This window comes from Hippocampus guttulatus, chromosome 9, assembly GCF_054856545.1.
Source record: "Hippocampus guttulatus isolate MCC_2025c chromosome 9, RoL_Hgut_1.0, whole genome shotgun sequence".
NCBI classification, from domain to species: domain Eukaryota; kingdom Metazoa; phylum Chordata; class Actinopteri; order Syngnathiformes; family Syngnathidae; genus Hippocampus; species Hippocampus guttulatus.
This window is the reverse complement of record NC_141269.1, coordinates 7,486,384-7,507,411: the sequence shown is the minus strand read 5'-3', so window position 1 is coordinate 7,507,411 and position 21,028 is coordinate 7,486,384. Positions and strand designations below refer to the sequence as shown.

At 42.1% G+C, this 21,028-nt stretch overlaps 2 protein-coding genes across 3 annotated transcripts; both read right to left on the bottom strand.

Moving 5' to 3' along the window:
- Positions 1–2,074: 2,074 nt before the first annotated feature.
- Positions 2,075–12,878, bottom strand: LOC147200135 (uncharacterized). The gene is made up of 8 exons (XM_086120456.1): positions 12,715–12,878; positions 9,598–9,677; positions 9,132–9,464; positions 7,962–8,276; positions 6,156–6,281; positions 4,632–4,670; positions 4,338–4,394; positions 2,075–4,256 (listed from the first exon to the last, which is right to left on the bottom strand). Exons 2-8 carry the CDS (start codon positions 9,671–9,673, stop codon positions 4,165–4,167), a joined length of 1,038 nt encoding a protein of 345 aa, XP_085976582.1. The 5' UTR covers positions 9,674–9,677; positions 12,715–12,878; the 3' UTR covers positions 2,075–4,164.
- Positions 12,879–13,807: 929 nt separating this feature from the next.
- jpt1a (Jupiter microtubule associated homolog 1a) lies at positions 13,808–20,750 on the bottom strand. Of its 2 annotated transcripts, XR_015101889.1 has the most exons (7): positions 20,547–20,750; positions 16,208–16,350; positions 15,815–15,909; positions 15,207–15,234; positions 14,884–15,028; positions 14,587–14,647; positions 13,808–14,029 (listed from the first exon to the last, which is right to left on the bottom strand). XR_015101889.1 is itself a non-coding variant. In XM_086120711.1 (5 exons), the coding sequence occupies exons 1-5, from the start codon at positions 20,600–20,602 to the stop codon at positions 14,895–14,897; spliced, it is 456 nt and encodes a 151-aa protein (XP_085976837.1). In that variant the 5' UTR covers positions 20,603–20,750; the 3' UTR covers positions 13,808–14,894. The 2 variants fall into 2 exon arrangements, 1 of the variants encoding a protein (XP_085976837.1); XM_086120711.1 differs by having other exon boundaries at positions 13,808–15,028.
- Positions 20,751–21,028: the final 278 nt, after the last annotated feature.

Below are 21,028 nucleotides of genomic sequence, written 5' to 3'. Positions count from 1 at the left end.
GCAGAGGATAAAGAACAAATGCCTGACTGCTATATTTTCTGTCTACATGTTTTACTGCACCGTGTGCTTAATCCGTTCCTGATGGGGTTCAACGCAGAAACATAATGCGATTTAGCATTAGCATTAGCAGATTGAAAGGCTAAGATAGGTGGTTGCTTTAAATACACAGGGTGTAATTCTTCCACTTTTGTTTAGGTTGAAAGTAAACTTCAAAAAAACGTTTTATGAAAAAATGTTCACTCTTTGCCAAACTTCGACTTTTTGTTAAGTGTTGTATTCACTGCCGCCTTACAGTAATCATATGTCAAGTCTGCATTTACAAGGCAAACCAAATAATTACTTTTATTTATTTAAATTCGACTTTTTCAAGACATGCACTGGGTCGAATCACTTGTATATTTGTTGTTGTATGACTTAATTTAATTCCATGTATGTACAGCACTTTGTTTTAAAGTGCTCGAAACACACAGCTGAGTTGAGTTTAGCATCTAAAGGCACCACTTAAACTTCATCTCAGGGGTGACTGTCCACCCATCAAGTTTGAAATTAACAATCAAGTATTTTTTTTCGGCCATATCGGCCTCTTTCTGAAATATGTGCCAGTGAGCGAGTCATTCTCTTGAGAAGCATATCATTGCCACGCTAAAAACAAAAGGGCTCAGTATCATGCAATTGCATGAAAGGTTTATTGTTATACTCTATATCTTTTTCACGTCATTTGAACTGAGGCAGCAAGTGGAAAAAATATGGCATCATATCACACTTCGAAAATTATTTTGAAATCAGCTTTTGAAGTCTATTCTGGAAAAGAGGGCGGAAAAAACAATCAAACAGGAGGGGAGTTTTATGCGGGAATCCGAGTTGAATATAAATTTGTCACGTGGGCTTTTGGTGTTAAAATAACGGCTTCGTTCTCTCACTTCGAACACTAACCATTTTTTGAGATTGTATTTAAGATGACGTAACTTGTACTCAGTCCGAATGGATGACTGAACAAGACACAAATAAACTTGGATTCTTACCCAGTATGCGACTCCCGACGACAACGGAAACATTTTGTGAAGCAGGTTCGTGTTTTTGTCGGACACGTTTCACCCCCAACCCCGTTTGACGTCCTTTTGCTGCACAATACTACTCCCTGCTGGCCCATCGAGACTTGACAATTTTTTACCTTACACTTAGCAGCGTTCGTGGCGTTGGACAGCCAAAAGAGAGAGAAAGGACTTGAAATACTTGGGTTAAAAAAAATTAAAATACTGTGGCAAGTATTTTCAGTCCAATCATTGGCTCTTGCCATCTAAATAAAAAAAAAACAGAATTAACCACACCTTGATTTCATTAAGATTCACCTTCATCACGGTTGAGAACACACGCCAATGGTTTGGCCGCGAGGAAGAGAAAGTGAACTCACAATTAAGAGGAGCACTTCAGTACTGTACTGAGAACGTTTCATTTGTGCGCATGCGCAGGACAATACCCTGTGCTATTGTGGGGAAAATGCTGTTTTTAGCATTTAAACTACGTTTTATTAATACGTTCGATCCCAGTCAAAAATATTTACTCCACATTGGCAGTTCCACGCATTCTGTCACATGTGGTGGTGTGAGCTGATTTTGACAAGACGTAAATCGACTGTGAATTGTGTTAATCGGAACAGACTACAACTGGGCAATACATCGATTTTGCGCACGTTGGTCACTTCACTGAAACTTTTAGAAACCCACCACTGATTTACATTGCAGTTTGCCTTTAACGTCATAAATTGTACAGTTGGCAGGTTTTGTTTAAATTACATTTTACTGTACACCTACTTCATTTTGTTGAGCTGCCTTTCGTTTTCAATGTCACGACATGATGTTGTGGTAATTGTGCACCAGATGGCAGTCTCGAGTTGCTGGATTAAAAAAAAAAAGACCCAAATCCCAGATTGTCAACTAGTCCGATGTTAATCATTGACGTGATATGGCATGAACATTTTAATACACACAATAATCACAGTGTTTTTTTTAAATGGTTAGTCTTAACATTTTCATTCGATGCATGCATTACATTTCCCACTAAAGAACAGAAAACATACACATTTTCCATTTATTATAAAATTTGCATTGAATTGTGCATATAAAAGCAACAAAAAAAAACATAGGAACAAATAAACATGATGTGAAAAAAACTGGTGAAAAAAAAATCAAATACCATACAAACAAAACGATACAGGGAAACACCGGTGTTATATGTGACTTTAATGATTAACCATTATGTCCTGGAGTTGAATTGTCTACTTTTGTACATGCTGAATAAAAGCTGTTAATGTTTTCTATGATGACGTTTGTTTGGGTGGCTGTCAGAGATTTTCTCGGACAAAGTTAAAGAAATGACTCGGCACACAGGAAAATTGTCTTCAATATCGGCGGGAGCGGATCTCTGAGAGCGAACGACGGTTAGTTGCTCCGCGATCACACTCTCAGTCCCGCCACCGCGAGTTCGACATTTTATTGTAACATATGCAAAATACAAGAAAAACACTGCCCCCGATGTTTGCATGCCGCACCCCGGTCCGGCTCCTCGGTAGTGATTGGTTACCTGTTTTTCCAACTTGAACCACCAGTACATTGGCGCCTTTTCTGGCTGGTCTACATCGAATTAGCATGTTGTAGACTTTGCGGATGGTCAATGTCGTCTGGGCGCGACGGGTGTTCTCAACTCGTCTTTTGTTGCTCAACCGCTGTTCCCGAATTATTCATTCCCCTTTTGTGACCGAGTGTCGCCTTCTCCCCTGTGGTTGTCCACCTGTATTGACGTGCTAATTGTGGACTTCAACAGTCCCCCGGCCAGATGTGTGCAGGCATTTGGGGGTGCTGGATACGCACCCAAACGCTTCGATGTGCCCAAATTAAATGAAACTTTAAACATGATACAATTTTGCTCATAGATTCCTCTAACAGTGGCAAAAATGTGCGCGCGCGCGCGCACGTACACACACACACACACACACAAACCCTTGATGTTAATACGGGACTGGCCGTACTGATTTACAGAGTACAGTATCATTTAGATTAGCGCCATGATAAACATCTCATTCTAAAGTCTACATTAATTTTTGAATACTTTGTGAGCGCTACCCAGAGCACAAGATATCACGAGAGTCAACGTGAAGGCTTCAATTAAAAAAAAAGGAAATGGAGCTACAACAAGATTGGTTTGTTTTCCTGCAAATGGGCGCCATATGTTGGTGGTGCTTTTGCTGCGAGAATTAATAAAACACAGAAATACAATCAGGATCATGGAAATTCTTGACCCCTTGAGTGGTCTGGAATACAGATTGGACCCTGAAACTTGCAGCCGTTTACTTTGCTTGCTTTCCAAATTGTGCTCCATATAAAATAGAGTCATAAAATGCCAAGCTTTGATTCCCAACAAAATGGTCATAAAGAAGGACTCAATAGTGTTTGAAGGGGCTTTCTTTTTCGCCTGTGTACCATCTGGCGTGACAGTAATCTAGAAAGTGAAAGGGAATTCAAATCACACATGCTCGAAAACACACACACACATTTCATGCCTGCTACTGAACAACAAATAGTTGAACAAGGGTGCTACACCAGCTGCCTACGTGTCATGTATATTGATTCACTACAGTCAGTGAAAATGTTCCCCATTTCCGGAGTTAGGTTGCAAGTTTCTAACTTACTCATCAGCCAGAGTATGTTTGCTACTCTCAGTGTGTGGATAAATGATCATTCCACTGGCATTTAGTCAACAAATGAGCATAGTGGTGAGTGTTTTAATTATGAAAAAGAGTGTATCACAGGATCAAGTGGACGCCGCAAGTCCTAACGCTCAGAACGAATTTACAACAGTAGGACTAAAAACATCACAGTTGGTCTGTGACTATTTTTTTCTCCAATGTGCTTGTCCACTGCCTTGGCATTTGTGTTTGGGTGACATTTGAAACATCTAAACCAGGGTTGGTTGTTAAAAAAAATAAAAATCACAGATTATTTTTCAAAAGCATTCGGCCTTACAATTTAGCTGTACAAGCCACAGATTGCTTACGTTGCATCCTTTTTGTCTTTTACCCATCCAGCCGCAATTTAAAGTAGCTTACAATTCATGCAGTGATTTGATAAGTCGCAGCTCAGCTGAAAAATCACTTTCACCCTGCACAACTCATTGAGTGCAAACGGCAGCCGTGGTGGCGAAGGAATGATGACTCGTGATTTCTGGCGGTAGGTCAGTGGAGACAAGATCCGCGGCATCTCCTAACAAAAAGAGATATATGCATGAAAGATGTCATCCTTGCCAAGCTAGTGATGATGTTGACGTTTATGTGTGATAAATACCTGACACGTCGGTCTCTTGGCATTCAGGGCTCACCAGAAGTTGATGCTGTGGACTACCTTCACGGAGGAACATGAGGAACACGTTAGAATAAGCGAAACTGTTTTACTTAAAGCATTGAAATGATTAGCGCATCAGCAAAACTCCGATGAAGCCCGATCAACAATCCTGATCATTTGAATCCGATGTGAAAAAAAAAAAAAAATCTAAATCGCGCATGACAGTAGCCCTTGAGGACCAGAGTTGCCCCCCCCCCCCCGCCCTTGACTTCAAAAGTCACACCTGCACAGGCTCACCTTGCTCTGGATCCGTTCCAGGTTGAGGAGCCCGATCTCCTGAAACAACAAGAAAATCACGCTATTGAGAATATAACAACATTTTGAGATGTAAATTGGACTAAATGGAGAAAATACATATCCAGAATAAATGAATTACATCAAACCATAGACAGGAAATGGTCCGAACCCAGAATAAGATCTAACCCACAGGATATAAAATGGGACTGAACTACTTCCCACTCCAATACCTTCAAAAGTAAATTGGACAAACTGAAAAAAAATACGCTAACCCAGGATGGACACTGGACAGGACAGAATACTCCCCAACCCGAACATTGTTGGAGAAATTTCATCCTGGGAAAGTAAACTAGACAAACCCTGAATAGAACCTAACCTGGGGATGTAAACCAGATTTAACAAGAACACACAGTGATTTTCCCTACTCTGGGATTGATAAAGTCGTCTTCTTCTTCCATTAACTCTTAACTCAGAGTACAACCAAAATATAGTGTCACATGATCCAAATCCTGGGATGAAACCTTGAAGGCGAGTCCAAACCTTGGAGTGTCAACTGGACTAACTCAGAATATTAAATGAAACCTAACCCAAGATGGAAAGAATCACCCCAATTTAACCCCGTGGGTGTATTTGAGGTTCTTGTGGGCTGCTGCACTCGGGATTTCACTGTTAATAATTAAATGTGACACAACCTAACCAAAGTTTGAAGCGTGCTTGAACTCGTACGGAATAAGAGGGGGAAATCCTCTCCGTGATTACAACATGAGCTAACTTGCTAACCTCCTCCCGAAACTTTGTTCATGCGACTTTATTTTTGGGCTGAACTAGGAATCCCAATCAAATCACCATAGCAATATCGTAAAAGGCCATGTTTGAATCACAAAGGCTGTAATTTTGAAGGAAAAAAAAAAAGATCCACTTCGGTCGGCCGGTAGGATTGATTTATTTACTTTTTAAAAATATTTTGTTTCTTGTACAGTGTCTAGTCAAGTTCAGTGCTTGAAAAGTGCAGTCCGTGTATTTACATATCATTGTTTCATTTAACGGCGCCACGGTGGTCGACTGTTTAGCGCGTCGGCCTCACAGTGCAGAGGTGCGTGGGTTTTCTCCGGTTACTCCGGTTTCCTCCCACATTCCAAAAACACGCATGGCAGGTAAATGAAACACTTGAAATTGTCCCCGGATGTGATTGTGAACGCGAATGGTTGTTCGTTTAGTTCACCCGAAGACATCTGGGATAGGCTCCGGCCCGCTTGCAACCCGCGTGGGGAAAACCGGATTAGAAAATGGATGTATGTTTGATTTAACGTGAAAATTTGACGTGATCAAGCCACACATTTTCTTACGCTATTGTTGACTGATCGACAGACTTATCTTTCCACCACTGTTTTTCAGACTGATATGATACTGTGTTTCCTGAAAAGAATAATACATGGGAGGAGGACATCATCATAATACGATCTTAATCCCGATACTCAGTGGAAAAAAAGATAATTCTGTTTACTTTCTGGACATTGTACTTACTTTTAGACCGCTTCTCCCGTAACACCAGAAACAACAGTCCGACAATCATCGAGCCGATGACTATCAACGGTGCCACGACTTTGGTAGCCACATCAATGTCTTTCGCTTTTGGATCTTGTCCCTGTCCTTGAGAGGTAAACAATGAATGACACATTTAATGGTCTGTTGGATCACTTTAGGGCACACAATTACAGGAATAATTCCTTTGTCAAACAGAAACAAAAAACAATTTTACTTTCTCTTTCTTCCCAGGAGGCTTCTTAACTGGTCCCACTTGGTTGAATAATGTTGAAATATGGATTGCCACCTTGTTAGGTTTGCATATGATCCATAAAAGGGAACATTTCTCTGTTTCAAAAACAAACTGCACACTACATGTATCTGAAAAATGCAACCCCCCCCCTCCATGACTTTTACTCACGCAAATCCTATAATTAAATATGACTTGAGTCAAGTCATGTGATTCAAGTCTCCATTTCAGGCTGGAGCCGATCCAAGCGAACTCTCCGCACCCACCGAATCTAGGTGAAAATCTGCGATATATCAAAACCATGAGAAAATGTTTTGTATCGGTTTCCCCCTCACACACACTTAACATATTTAAATTTTGCGCACTTTTTAAACCAAGTGTAATCATAAAAATAGCATCGAGAATACGAAACCTATTGTCGTTTCCGTGTGCGTGGCCCGGGTGGCGCTTGACCTTGGCAAGTCTGCGTGAGTGTCTGGGTGTGAGCTGTGGCCGACATCAGCATAAGTGTCCTCATTGTGTTTAAGCGCTTTTTTCCCCCCCTCCTGTAGTTCAATAAACACTGAAAAGTGTATCTACAATTGTGGCTTTTCTTTCTATTCATTCAACTGGCATATTTCCCCCAACCGTACAGTGCAGGATGTTCCACAAAAATAAAATAAAAAGCACAAAGTTTGTGACCTTGTCATTTTTAAACTAATTGAGTAACATTAAAGGATCTTATCATACCTGATCTGGAATGTGGCCATGTTATTTTTTTTTTTGTAGAGTTAGGTTCAAAGGTTAGAGATATATGATGTGGGGATATGATGGAGCAGCTCATCTACGTCAGATACAAAAGCAATCAAAACAAATGTAGCAAGTCACCACCATCCACCCAGTTCTGCAAAAACAGCAGTGGTAGCTTTCATCTCCCCTGGAGGGACACTTGTTGACAAGTTTTTGTGAGATCTAAGTCACGCTCACTGCAGCCATCCTACGCTGAAAATAGAAGCGCTCAATTTTGGAGTAACCGCCAGTGCTGCAACTTGGCAAGACGGATCGTTGCAAATGCAAACTTAATCAACTGGTAAATCAAGATGCTCGTTATGATGGAAAGCAGAATTGAAAAACAATCTTTTTTTTTTTTGTGGTTGCTTTCCACAGTATCATGAAAAGTTCCGGGTTCATTTCTAGAAGTACTCGTTCCAACTTGTCTTTCACTAGCACACAAAGTTTGTTCTGCTATGGAAGTAGCATGAACAACACTTCTTGTTTTCTCACGCTATTCTCTGCTCCCTGTTTTGGCAGACGCAAAAAAAGCTGAAGAAAAAGGCAAAAGCTTGCTTGGCGCTGAACTGAGCTCTCGTGCAGATTTGCTGACACCTTGAGTGACATCCGTGGCAGCGGGCCAAACAAAACGCATGCCTCTCTCTTCTTTGGTGAGTGAGGAAAAAACTTTGGAAATACGTGCCACACCACCAGATGCGAAGCACTTATCAGCAAAAAAATTTAAAAAAAAATAAAGAATCAGAATAATAAAATTTGAAAGGCCAGATTGGATTTTGCATACCAACCTTCAACGTGTCCCGCGTTGGGTATCATCCCGGTGGCCTCGTCGTCTTTGCCGCCACTGGCGTTGAACACCAGGCAGGTGTACTTGGAGGCGTCCCGCCCTGGCGGCAGAGTCAACTCGGAGGACAGGCTGAACAGTCCGTTTGGCATCACCTCGGCCGCGGTTTTTGCGTTTCCGACCAGCTGCGCGTTAGGCGCCTCAAACCAGCTCAGTTGGCCTTTGGGGTAGCCGCCTTGCGAGCGGCACGTCAGGGTGACTTGTGAGTTTGGGGTGGTGTTCGCTGCGGTGGTATGGATGCTGGGTTTGGCGTATTTGGCTGAGAGAGACGGCGAAAGGGATGATTACACTCATACACAAGTTGCAGTTTCATGCACATTGGATTGGTAGGCGTTATACCGGCTCCATTCCTGTTCATCCTCTACACCTCGGACTTTTTATGTCTATATTTATATTGCACTTAATTGAACGGTGTACATCGAAACAGTAACATTCATTTTGTGAATGTGAAGACTTTGTTTTTCTTCTTTCTTCTTTCTACCCAATCTTGCTGCCATAGACTGTAAATTTCCCCAATGTGGGACAAATAAAGCATATCTTACATCTTAAATTAACAGATTGTTTTGGCATTTCAAAGTTATTTTTCAAAAATCGCTATTGATATATAAATGAAGTTTGATTGATTGACTGATATATAAAATGTTGCAATTTAATTGTGATATAGCAAGAAATTAAAGTTGAATTAAATAAATTGTTAATTCAAGAAAACTGTCACAAATTTAGGAGAGTAACTTTTTGGGGGAAAAAAGCCATTATTGTGTTAAAAATGCAACATTATTTTCAAGGTCGCTTGATGAGAAAATGTTGAAACAAAAAATGATAATATATTCTTTTTCAAATAAAACTCTGAGTTTTGCGGTTTAGCCGGATTAATTTTAGGCAATTTTTCCTCAATTTTCTGGAGGAATTTTGATGAATTTTCATCTCTGTTCAAAGAATATATTTCAATTTTTTTTTTTAGAAAAGCCTTTACAAATATAATCGGAAAGTCATAATTGCAAAAAAAAGTTTTTTTTTCCCCACCAGACCAAAACATCCAAACAACACTTCAAATTACAGTGAAAAACGAGGCATGTGCAGAAACTGCTTGGCCGCGGGATTACACGATTCTCACCCGTGACACGAAGGCTGGTCGACTTGTTATCTGAGCCGCTGTCAGTCATCACCATGCATGAGTAGTTGCCATTGTTTGCTACGGTGGTGTTAGCGATGAGCAGGGACACATTCAAGGACTTGCTGTTCCATGACGGCTCGGCGAACGAATAGCCCGCCATTGGCTTCTGCTGATTATTGTGAACCTTCAGCAGAGTCAAGCCGTCTTTCTTCCAAACAACCGTGGACACGGTTAGATCTTTCACCTCCTCGGATTTCCTGATCACGCATTCCACCACAGACTGTTGACCATACTGCCCTGAGTTCTCCTTCTTACATTCGACCTGAATGAAAGCTGTGGGAGGGTGTGGGCAGGGATCAAGACAGTCAAAAATGGAAAATAAATAAATTTAGCATTAGCATGAGCTAAATTACTTGGATTGCTTCTATAAAGAGAAAATGACATGAGATCCCTTCTGTTCTCTTACCGTCTGATGCATTTTGCAAACTGACGCACACCATCAGCAGCAGCAAAAAAACAAAACCAGCTGAGGCCATCGTCATTTACCTGCGAAATGGACACGGGAGAAGTTATTTTCTTTTCGTGATATCTGTGAACTGATGTCAACGGGCCCGTAATGAAGGATTGCGCAATCCTCGTTGGAACCATCAAACTTACTTAGTTATGAGTCGGTTACTGGTGCGTATTCAGGAGGGCCCCACTGAAAACATTTTTTTCCACCTACTCATGGATTGCTATTGGCATATTTAATATTTAAATGTCCTTCTGTGGAACCTGTTCTCAGCCTATTGCCCAAAATTTATTTTTTAAAAAGCTATTTCGGGCGTTGATTATTTTTTAATTTTTGTAAATTATTGAACCATTTCCCTTCATCCCTTAACCAAGACTGTCGAGATTTTTTTTTTAAATCAACTCAGCAATTTCTTAAACTCAAATGAATTTTTCCTTCCAGCTATTCTAAGCGTCTTTGTCTCCCTGATGGCGATCTGTTTTCACTTTTCTTTTCTGCACACTCATTGTATTTACTCATTCCGTGAGGCAAAGTTCCTGTCACCCGTACAGGGAAATGAGCCATTCTATCAGAAGTGGACCGAAACTTAACCAACCCTGCATGTGCAGGAAAGGCTCAGAAAGATAAAATTGGTCACTCATTGGTTGATTTATCATCGTATCTTCTGAGCATACAAAAAAAAAGCAAAAGAGCTCATGTTAAATTCCCCATTTCTCAACTGAGCTTGGCTAAGTTGTTGACTTTCCATCACTTTGCCCACAGTCTCCACATGAATAAAAAAAAAATCTCGATAATATTAGCCACATGTTGAGAATACAGGAGACCCTCACGCCCTTCCTTTGTTGTCATTAGAATGTTTCAATCAGACTGATTTGTTGAATGTGATCCGGGTTTTTTTCCTTTTTTGTTTTCCCACAGTTCTGTTTCACTATAAACCCTGCAGGAAAAAGCAGCGCCTGAGGAGAGCTCTCCAGACAGCACAGCTGTGGAGGAACATTGACACCCACACATCCTCTCAAGGGATGGAGTACTCATGTCGAAAAAAAAAAACCTAAATGTGAGACAAAAAAATAGCTGGCAAGGAGTAGGGGGGAGTCAGAGTCTTGATCCAACACAACGACCCTGACTGGGGTCTATATGGACATCACGTAAATTATACGGTTGGTCAACGTATGGTTTACTGTAATTGCAAATCTGATTGCCATCTGATTATTCCTCATGATCCAAATCACCGAATAGGCCATAACAAACACAGATTACACTTGTATCATTTGCTTTTTACTTTTGAGAAGGCAATCGCAGGACACACATAATAAAAAACTATGCACGCTCACAATCACACGTAGGAACAATTTAGAATGTTTCATTGACCTGCCATGCATGTTTTTGGAATGTGGGAGGACACCGGAGTACCCACACAAAAGCCACGCAAGCACGCGGCGAGTATGCAAACTGCACACAGGAAGGCCAGGGCCTGGAATCGAACCCTGCAGTTATTTTTGCACTTCATGCCTCACTTCACAGCCTGTAAGCATTGATAAACAAATCCTACAGAGTGACCCAGTTGTGCCAAGTGCATGCCTGCCTGCACTGCTTCATCCGAGGATTCTCAATCAGCAAAATATTTGCAGCTTGGAAGCACATACCTCGGGTCAAAAGTTTCCAACGTGTGGCTAAATCACTGCAACCATGTCTTTGGCGATGTTCCGCGTCACTGACTCTTTTCTTTAAATACGGAAAACAAAAGTGAAAATTATTCTGCTTGTGTTGTCTGACCCTGAGCAGGAACTAAAGTAGCTTATTACAAGACAGTGGGCAAAGTCCCTAAATTTATTGACCGCTAAATTGGCCTTTGTGCTTGTATGAACGAGCTACTCTCTGTTTGCAACCTTGTTATTAGTTTTTGCAGTGCACGCCAGCGAGCGACCATAGATAAACCTCCCAGCCTTTTTCTCGACAATTTATCCTCATGAGGGTCACTGATGAGTCACTGCTATCCTTGCAAACCCTTTGCAGTCAACTACAACCTGAATTCTGGAAAGCATGCTCAATTGGATTCACGTCAGGGGACAGACGTAGCCATTACATAACGGGTCACCGTCAATCTGCATAGTGAATGCGCTGTCCAATGAGTTTCAAAGATTTGACTGAATATGAGGAGATAATATTGCGTGAAACATTTCAGAATTCAATCTGCTGCTTTTGTCAACAGTCACCTCAAGATTAAATAAATACAAGGGGCCCAGTTCCGTCAGCAGCCAAAAAAATGCACACAACACGACACAACCACCACCATGATTTACTGATGAGTTGGGAAAGTACAAACATTAACTATAAAATAGTAGCAACCAAATATTTAAGTCCAGCATACAAGTATTGTTGAATTTATGTTCATTAAGGATGTGGTGGGGAAAAATGCTTGTAATATTGGTTAGAACTTTGTACTGATTTTCTATCAAAATGAAAAGAACAAATTGATGTAGCAACAAATATATAGCAGACACCCCATTTCATGTATAGCCCCGAGCCCTTGACTTTGACATATGTGATTAACAGCCTTCCATGAAGCATGTTTTGGGAACGTGGGAGCACAGAACATGCAAACTCCACATGGCAAGACCGAAGACCGGATTCAAACCCCTAACTACAGACCATTGAGGCAGATGTGCTAAACACCACAATTGACAAATATTTAATGAATTTAATTCAACGTGGTTAAAAGTCACTACTGCGATTCCCATGGGGTTAGTTGATGTTGATGTTTGAATGACATTCGTAATACAGTACTGTACTTGGTTAGTTAGGGGAAAAATATCTGACCTCCTTACGGGAGTCCCTGGACCCCAAAAATTGGAGAATCCCTGGTATAATCATGACAATTCATCTTTATTATTATTTTTATGAGATTACAGTCCCACACATTGGTAGCGAAAGTGCTGCCACCAGTAAGCGCAGAGTGAGCATTTGTTTTACCTTACCCAAACTACTACTGCCGTTTTTCCCCCCTCTCCGTAAAGCGCACATGCTACATGAACGATCAAACCGACATTAAAAGTGAACGTGTTTACTCACCTAAAGCATGTCGTTGGTGGTCGTCGGTGAGCGCTTGTTAAAGTAGACGTCAAGGCAGTGTAGGACGGACGACACTCTCCTCACCACTCCACAGCAGCCCCACACTCAAGCTTTGTCTTTTGGCAGAATGTCAAGAGAAATTTCCCAACCAGATACTTTCACTTTCGGTCTGAGCGCACTAGCCGTGTGGAAGGACAAAAATGTACCCATATCAAAAGTGCTCCATGAGTAAAAACTAATTGATTTGAAGACAACTGACGCCCATTTGAGGGCAACCCTCCCCCAAATTATTGAAAAAAGTGCAGATATAGCAATTTACACGAAAACTTGCGGTTGCCCCCCCACCAAAAAAAAAAGCTGAACTCTCGCGCGCTCTCTCTCTCTCGCTATGAAGATTGATTTGAAAAGGTAATTTAATAAATGTTTGAAATTGTTAATTGAATCATGTAAACTATTCGAATCATTCTTTTTATTCTATATAATTAATTTACAACCAACCAATTCAATACATGAAAAATGTTAACTGCTTGCAAAATTGTTCATTTTATCAAGGTTTATTCCTTTTTTTCACAATATAAAAATACCAATTACACTGATCAACAGCATAATTTAATCAGAGATGACTTTGTTACTAAATTTTTCAAAAAAATGCATTCACTTTTTTCTCGAAAATGTATTTTTGATATTTTCATGTTTTGCTTTTTCAATTTGGCCTATGAAGAAAACAAAAGTGGGGCAGATTAAAAATCAGTACAAAAAATTCTGACAGAAAAGTTAACTTGCATCTATGATGACAAAAACATTTAAATTTGTTGACCAGCATTATTAAATGGGGTACAGGAGTGACCAAAAACACCCACCTTTTTGGGAAAATAAAACTTGCAGAATTAACATATGGTCGAACCCTTCGAAATGAATCATGTAACTAAAAACAGTGTTGGACTTGTATCCGCCTCCAGAAAGCACAGCTGTGAGGCCTGCTGGGGAGCAGTGTTAGAGCATATTGTGAGAAAACATGATGTTAAATGAAATATGCAACATTTTTTTGAAAGGAATTAATGTTGTTTCCCCCAAGTGAATGAAGACAAGCAGCCATGGTCTGAATTGATATTTAATGTCAATTATCCTCTTGTGCCATTTCTTCAATTCAAATTGTCTGCAAGCGACTTTAACATCCAGCATGAGGACAAAAAAGTAACAATAAAAAAAGTACAGGATGCCACATATGAGTAGTTGTAATGATGGTAGGATGTCACGCAAAATTCTGGCTGTTTGGAGTCTCTTTTGCCCATAAAAGGAGTGAGATAATGCACATCTAGAGAAGAAACAAAGGCTGAGCTGTGTCATAAGGTCACTTGTCAAATGTAGGACGGGTTGTTTAACATTAGGCCCAACAACATTCTGCTGGCTTGCAATGTAACGCAAGGACACGGCTGTTGCTGCTTTACACGCGAGCAGACAATCCAACTTTGACTGAGTTTTGAAACATAAACGAGGCACACTTCGCTTCAGAGTGTGACTACGAGCGGTAAACATCAAGGGGTGAGCCACTACAATACATAAAGTCGGGATTTACTGGCGAACAGTGATGTCCTTGTGGGGGTTTTTTTTTGTAAGTACCATAACCAGTAAAAAGGTTCAAATTTCCATGCAGTCACAATACAACATGTTTCTATCACAGAATAGATGAAAAAAAAAAGACTTCACAGAGAGAGTTTTTCATCAACTGTGATTCTGATTCAGGACCAAACAGGCACACGGAGATGGTTCAAATTAGAAAATAAACTCTCAAGTGAAAGCTTTCTGTTGATGTTTGTATCGTCGCCTGCATTTTGTGCCGTGTCATTAGAAAGAAACGTGGGGTGAAGTTACCGTACGGTGACGAGTTCCCTTGCGGCCTCTGCGGGGTGAAGATAAGGACCAAACGGGCTGACTTTGAAAGACATAAAGTGCTTCTGTCAAAATAAATAACAGTACAAAAAATGGTTCCGACAAGGAGGTATCAAAACAATGCACTTGAAATGTGGAGGAGGACTGGCACTAGAGAGACATCAGAGAGGAGGTCCGAGGTACCGTTACAAGGTAGTTGAGGGTGGGTGGGGGTCCCCACATTGAGATGTGAGGAGGAAAAGACAAAGCAAGGAGGGGTGGTGGTGGTGGTGGTCTTACTTGGCACCGATTTAACCCAGTATGAGGCTGGACTTTCCTCCCGGGGGATTCCTCCGTCCGGAGGGTGGTCCAGTTGCCGGGTCCTCAGCGGGAGGGGCGTCGTCTTGACGCTCGGGAGCAGCTGCCGACTCAGCAGGGTCACCGCCTGGACACACACACACACACACACGCACACACAAACACATTGCAATTAAGATTATTTTTCGAAAGCATTCAGCCTTTGTCAGTTTTATTGTTACCAGGCAGAAACATGACAATGTGTGTGCAACAGGCAAAGCCAGTTTGTTTTTATGATAAAGCAACAGGGTCAAAAAATAACTCACCTTGGTCACATGCAGGCGTGACTCCATCCTAGAAGGAAGAAGGACATTCTGTCATCAAAGAGCAGAATGGAAATTCTTCCTTGAACTATATTGTCACAAGGCTAATAGTATCTTTTGTCTCGTCAATGACTGCTCCATTTGGTCATTGTTTCTTCTTTTGGCTAAAAAAAGGGAGCTCACTCTTCATTGTTGAAATGGAATCACCATGCGGATGGAAACAGATTTATTTTTGTAATGTGACATGAATGAGCTGACTCAATCACAAACGCTCCCACCATTTTCTTGCCTGTACTCTTGGCAAGGGCGCAAATGTAAACAAACGGAAGTTTAGTGAAGCAGAAGCTCGTGGATTTCACTTCCTGTTTGAATGTTTCTATCCGTGAATTTATTGCAAGCATGCTCAAGGAGACAATATACAGATGGGTACATTCCTGCAGAGATCTGTTCTTCCCACCATTGAAATAATCATCTCGAGACTAAAAGCTAGCATCCAAAGATTGCGTAAACAGGATAAAAAGCGAGAGGGAAGTACTTGTGTACTTCCGCTTTTGAACCGGCTGTCTGCATGTCGCGCTTCTCTGTGCACCTCATGACCAACTGATGTTTACCGATGAGGGGTTGTCTGCTGAGTTCACGGCATTGGCGGCGCCTCTCCGAAGGGGCGCTGACGACTCACCGCACAGGACGCCCGTCGGCTTCCCACCTGGAAACAGAGGACATGACGCAGTGTGACACTCGGCAAAGCAAGAGACTTGTGATACGAGTAATGTGTCGGTTGCGATCTTGATGCAAGCATTTAGGAGGAAACCGGGAGTACGCTTGCATAATTTGCGGTCTCAGGAAGTTGACAGCTCACAATTACAGCATGGCTAATTCACACATGACACAATACGGTGCTTCACCCGCTATATCGTAGTTCATCGTTTTGATGTTGAACATTTCATCTGTGAATGCTCTATTCTTTTCGTGTTAATTAAGGGGGGTGAAGAAGAGTAGAGTACCTGGCGGGTTATTTCTTCGATTAGCGTAGGGGTCTTCCGGCTCGGCAAAAACGCTGGAGGCCATCTTGTCTTTGCGGGCGGGAGGTTTGTCCTCGTCTGCGCCGAATGAAATGTTGGAGGCGCCGCCGGGAGGACGCAAAACCCTGCGGGGAAAGATGTTGTTGTACCAGGTCAATTGGAGGGCAGTGAATGTTTTCCTATCTTATAGCTAGCTACAAGTTACGCACGTATGATATTGCATCGTAATGACATTGTTGAATATCGGGAAATAGTTTGAATAGGGTGCATGTCACTTCTGAAAGCGACAGCCGGGACTATTATACAAGTAAACAACCTCGAACTAAAATACCCAGAGTCACCCCTGATAATTTTGGGCGATTTTAATAGAGCACATCTTAACCGTGAACTTCCCAGATATAAGCAGCACATCGACTGTTTCACCAGAGAAGGCAACATTCTAGACCACTGCTATACAACAATCAAAAATTCATACCGATCGGTCGCCCGTGCAGCATTGGGTCTTTCTGACCACAATTTAATCCACTTAATACCTACATACAGACAGAAACTCAAATGTGCTAAACCGGTTGTTAAGACTGTGAAAAAATGGACAGATGAAGCAAAGCTAGCTCTACAAGAATGCTTAGACTGCACTGATTGGGGCGTCTTTGAAACTTCAACGGGCACACTGGATGAATACACAGACACTGTAACATCATACATCAGTTTCTGTGAGGACATGTGTGTACCAACGAAGTCCTTCCGCTCCTTCAACAATAACAAGCCATGGTTTACTCCGAAACTCAGGCAACTCAGGAAAGAGAAAGAGGCCGCATTTAGAAGTGGAGATCGGGCACTGTACAAACACGCCCGAAACCAATTGACAAAGGAAATTAACATCGCTAAGAGAAGCTATGCAGAGAGGCTGAAAAACCAGTTCTCTGCTAACGACTCTGCATCTGTATGGAATGGCCTGAAAGCAATCACTAACTATAGAATGCCATCCCCCCAAACAGTGAACAATAAGGGTCTTGCTAATGAACTAAACATGTTTTTCTGCCGATTTGAAAAGGACACCCCCATTTCCCACACACACCCACCTCTACCAGAAACTACTCTATCTACCCCCCCACCCTCTTTTTCTCCACTACAGATCCACGAACAGGACGTGAGACGGCTCTTCAAGCAGCAGAAGATCAAGAAAGCTGCGGGGCCCGACAAAGTGTCCCCCTCCTGCCTGAAAGTCTGCGCTGACCAGCTGGCTCCGGTCTTCACACAAATCTTCAACAGATCTCTGGAGCTGTGTGAGGTCCCATCCTGCTTCAAACAGTCTACCATCATCCCAGTTCCCAAGAAATCGGCAACATCGGAACTGAACGACTATAGGCCTGTCGCCCTGACGTCTGTGGTCATGAAGTCCTTTGAACGCCTTGTGCTGAACCACCTAAAGAACGTCACCGGACCCCTGCTGGACCCTCTCCAGTTTGCCTACCGGGCAAACAGGTCTGTGGAAGACGCGGTCAACATAGGTCTGCACTACATCCTCGAGCACCTCGACAGCACAGGGACCTATGCAAGGATTCTGTTTGTGGATTTCAGCTCTGCGTTCAACACCATCATCCCGGAACTCCTCACCCCCAAACTTCTCCACCTCGGTGTGTCCCCTACGATCTGCCAGTGGATCCTCAGCTTCCTGACGGGACGGACACAACAGGTGAGACTGGGAGCAACAACATCATCAATACGCACCACCAGCACTGGAGCCCCACAGGGATGTGTCCTCTCTCCACTGCTCTTCTCTCTCTACACAAACGATTGCACCTCAACAGATCCAGCTGTCAAACTCATAAAGTTCGCTGACGACACCACGGTCATCGGTCTCATCAAAGACGGCGACGAGTCTGCGTACCGCCAACAAGTGGAGCAGCTGGAGCTCTGGTGCAGCCGACACAACCTCGGGCTGAACACGCTCAAGACTGTAGAGATGATCGTGGACTTCAGGAAACATTCTTCTCCACAGTTGCCCCTCACACTATCCAACTGCCCCGTGTCAACCGTTGAGACCTTCAAGTTCCTGGGAATCACAGTCTCCCAGGACATGAAGTGGGAAGTCAACACCATCTCCATCCTGAAAAGGGCGCGGCAGAGGATGTACTTCCTGAGGCTGCTGAGGAAGCATGGCCTGCCACAGGAGGTGCTACGACAGTTCTACACGGCAGTCATCGAATCAATCCTGTGTTCTTCCATCACGGTTTGGTTTGGGGCCGCCACAAAAAAGGACAAAATCCGACTTCAACGGACAGTTAGGACGGCGGAAAAAATCGTTGGCACCGCCCTACCCACTCTTGAGGACTTGCACACTGCAAGAATCAAGACAAGGGCACGGAAAATCCTCCTGGATCCCCCGCACCCTGCCCACCACCTTTTCCAGCTACTCCCCTCAGGCAGACGCTACAGATCCATGCGCACCAAATCCAGTAGACACTTAAACAGCTTCTTCCCTCTAGCCATTAACTCCTTAAACAGTCACTGACGTAGTCACTCTTCTTGTACTACAAATACTGCTACTGGTTACTCTAAAATGGTTCAATGATTTGTTGTTTACGATGATACTAATGCAGCGTGTTATACCGGAGACAAATTCCTTGTGTGTTCTACATACTTGGCCAATAAAGATGATTCTGATTCTGATTCTGATTATACAACACTGCTCCTGCCAACATTTGTGCGAGGAATTAACAGAAGAGAGAGAAGTCATTCTAACCAGAACGCTATCATACGCTGCAGTCCCAAAACACTAGAATAAATGTTAGGTACTGCGCTACACTTTTTACAAAAGTCGTACGGTTGTCTGAAAAGCGGAAATGAAGCAGTATGTTAGTGCACGTAGATGAAGGAAGAGGAGTCAAAATGCCAAAAATAGATTAATATATAGTAGGGCCCGTATGATGTATTTTTTTTTACACTGGGCAGAAAAAATAGCATAATAGCTGCATTGTGATGCTATCTGTATTGCTATAAAAACACCACTATAACATTCGATGTATGGTAAGTTGCTTTGGTATTTCCACTCGTATTACTGCATTTGCCCAAATAAAGGGCTGGGGGTGGTTACTCAATCAATAGCAAAGAGCACCTTCATTTGAAGGAGGCTTCTGTTTGCAACTGCCTGAAGGAGACAAGTGTGAAAGCTTTGGCTAACTTACTGTAGTCACATACGATGTAGTTGATGTGAGCTGCACTGAAACACGTCTATCCAGGTGTGCACATGCTGCAAGGTTAGCTGTATATTTTGTCTGTCATATGGCTGTCAAAACTCCAACTTTATGCGCTTTTTTTCTGGCCAGTCACACTCTTTAAGAATTTCGTGCAGGTATCAGAAGAGTGTAATAAATGCAAACAGTACCACCTTGTGGAAATATAGATGGTATTACAGCTAAAGAGTCAAACCATTTGTCATTAGGAGTGTCTATTTAGGGAATGGGGGTTGTTTATGTTTCCCAAGTACAAGATCCAAACTGCAACAGCTTTTGGAAAGGTTTGTTTGGTTTCTTCTCAAACCATTGACACCAATGAAAAACAACTTTCCAAGGAGCCACAACAGCGAGAAATCGGTGCATCTTCACCAGTTTTAAGGATTCATATTGTTAATATTCATCACACACCAGTGACATTTTCCATCAATGAAAGCGTATCTCAAATATGCGTCTAACGTCGTTACATGAATTATTAATCTTTGATTTTTGTTTTTTACACGCGCACCTAATATAATGTAATGTATATGTATTCATGTCAATTGTACACACAAATAATAGATATTCAAAAACGAAATGGAATGAATGAACTGGTGGTTTAATTTGTCATAATGTTCGTTTTAGCTTCCAAATTGGACAGTATCCTCTTTGTTGCCTCTCGAGTGATGGGGAAGCCCACACGAGTGGCCCCACCCTACTGGAACACATCCCACGCACCGAATCAGGCAATTTCGCTATTTTTGTTTGTTTATTTCGGTTTTCATGAGAACGGACACAACGGTAAATCGGTCGGACGGATGGATGAATGATGTCGTCGAAATATGCTGATCCATTTCATCAACGGCTAGCTGACTGCAAGGTGTACAAAGGGACATGTGCTTGCTACGTTAACAAAAAATTGGCTCGTTTAATGGGGCCTTTATATCAACAGCAGGACTACGTTCATAATTTCCATGTGATTAAAAAATGCTGGCAAAGGGTTCAAAATAAGAGGCCGTTCAACTGATGCTAGTCTGGCTGGTTAACCGCATAATGGTGGCTAACCTAGGGATGAAAGCACGCAGATGTCTTTTTTTTTTTTTTACCTGGAGCTGTTTTTAGCACCGGGCTCCATCCCTTGATATGTCGTCGTGGTCGTCATTTTCACAGTAGTCGGAATAAAAACAGGACGGAATGAATATATGCGAGTTCAATGCGTTGTATTTCACCGCCTCATCTTGGTTCGTCCAAAGGGCTGCTTCTTCAACAACCTGCCTTCGATCTACGCGTGTTCTGATGACAAGTTAGTGGAAGAGAACATGTCACTTCCGGTGTTACCTCGAAAATAAAGATAGCCGCATTGGTCATGAAACGGACCACTTCCGACCATTACTTCTGCACGCTCGTACAAAATCTTTTGTCCATTATGGCAAGTCATTTTGCAACATTTTTTTTTACACTAGGCATCATTATAAGTGCTATATTAGCTAAGTATATTAAAACAAAACGTTTCACCTTTAGACTTTTTTTGGGGGGTGGGGTTAAGGTACATAGAATACAGTACAACATTTCTAGGACGTCAATGTTT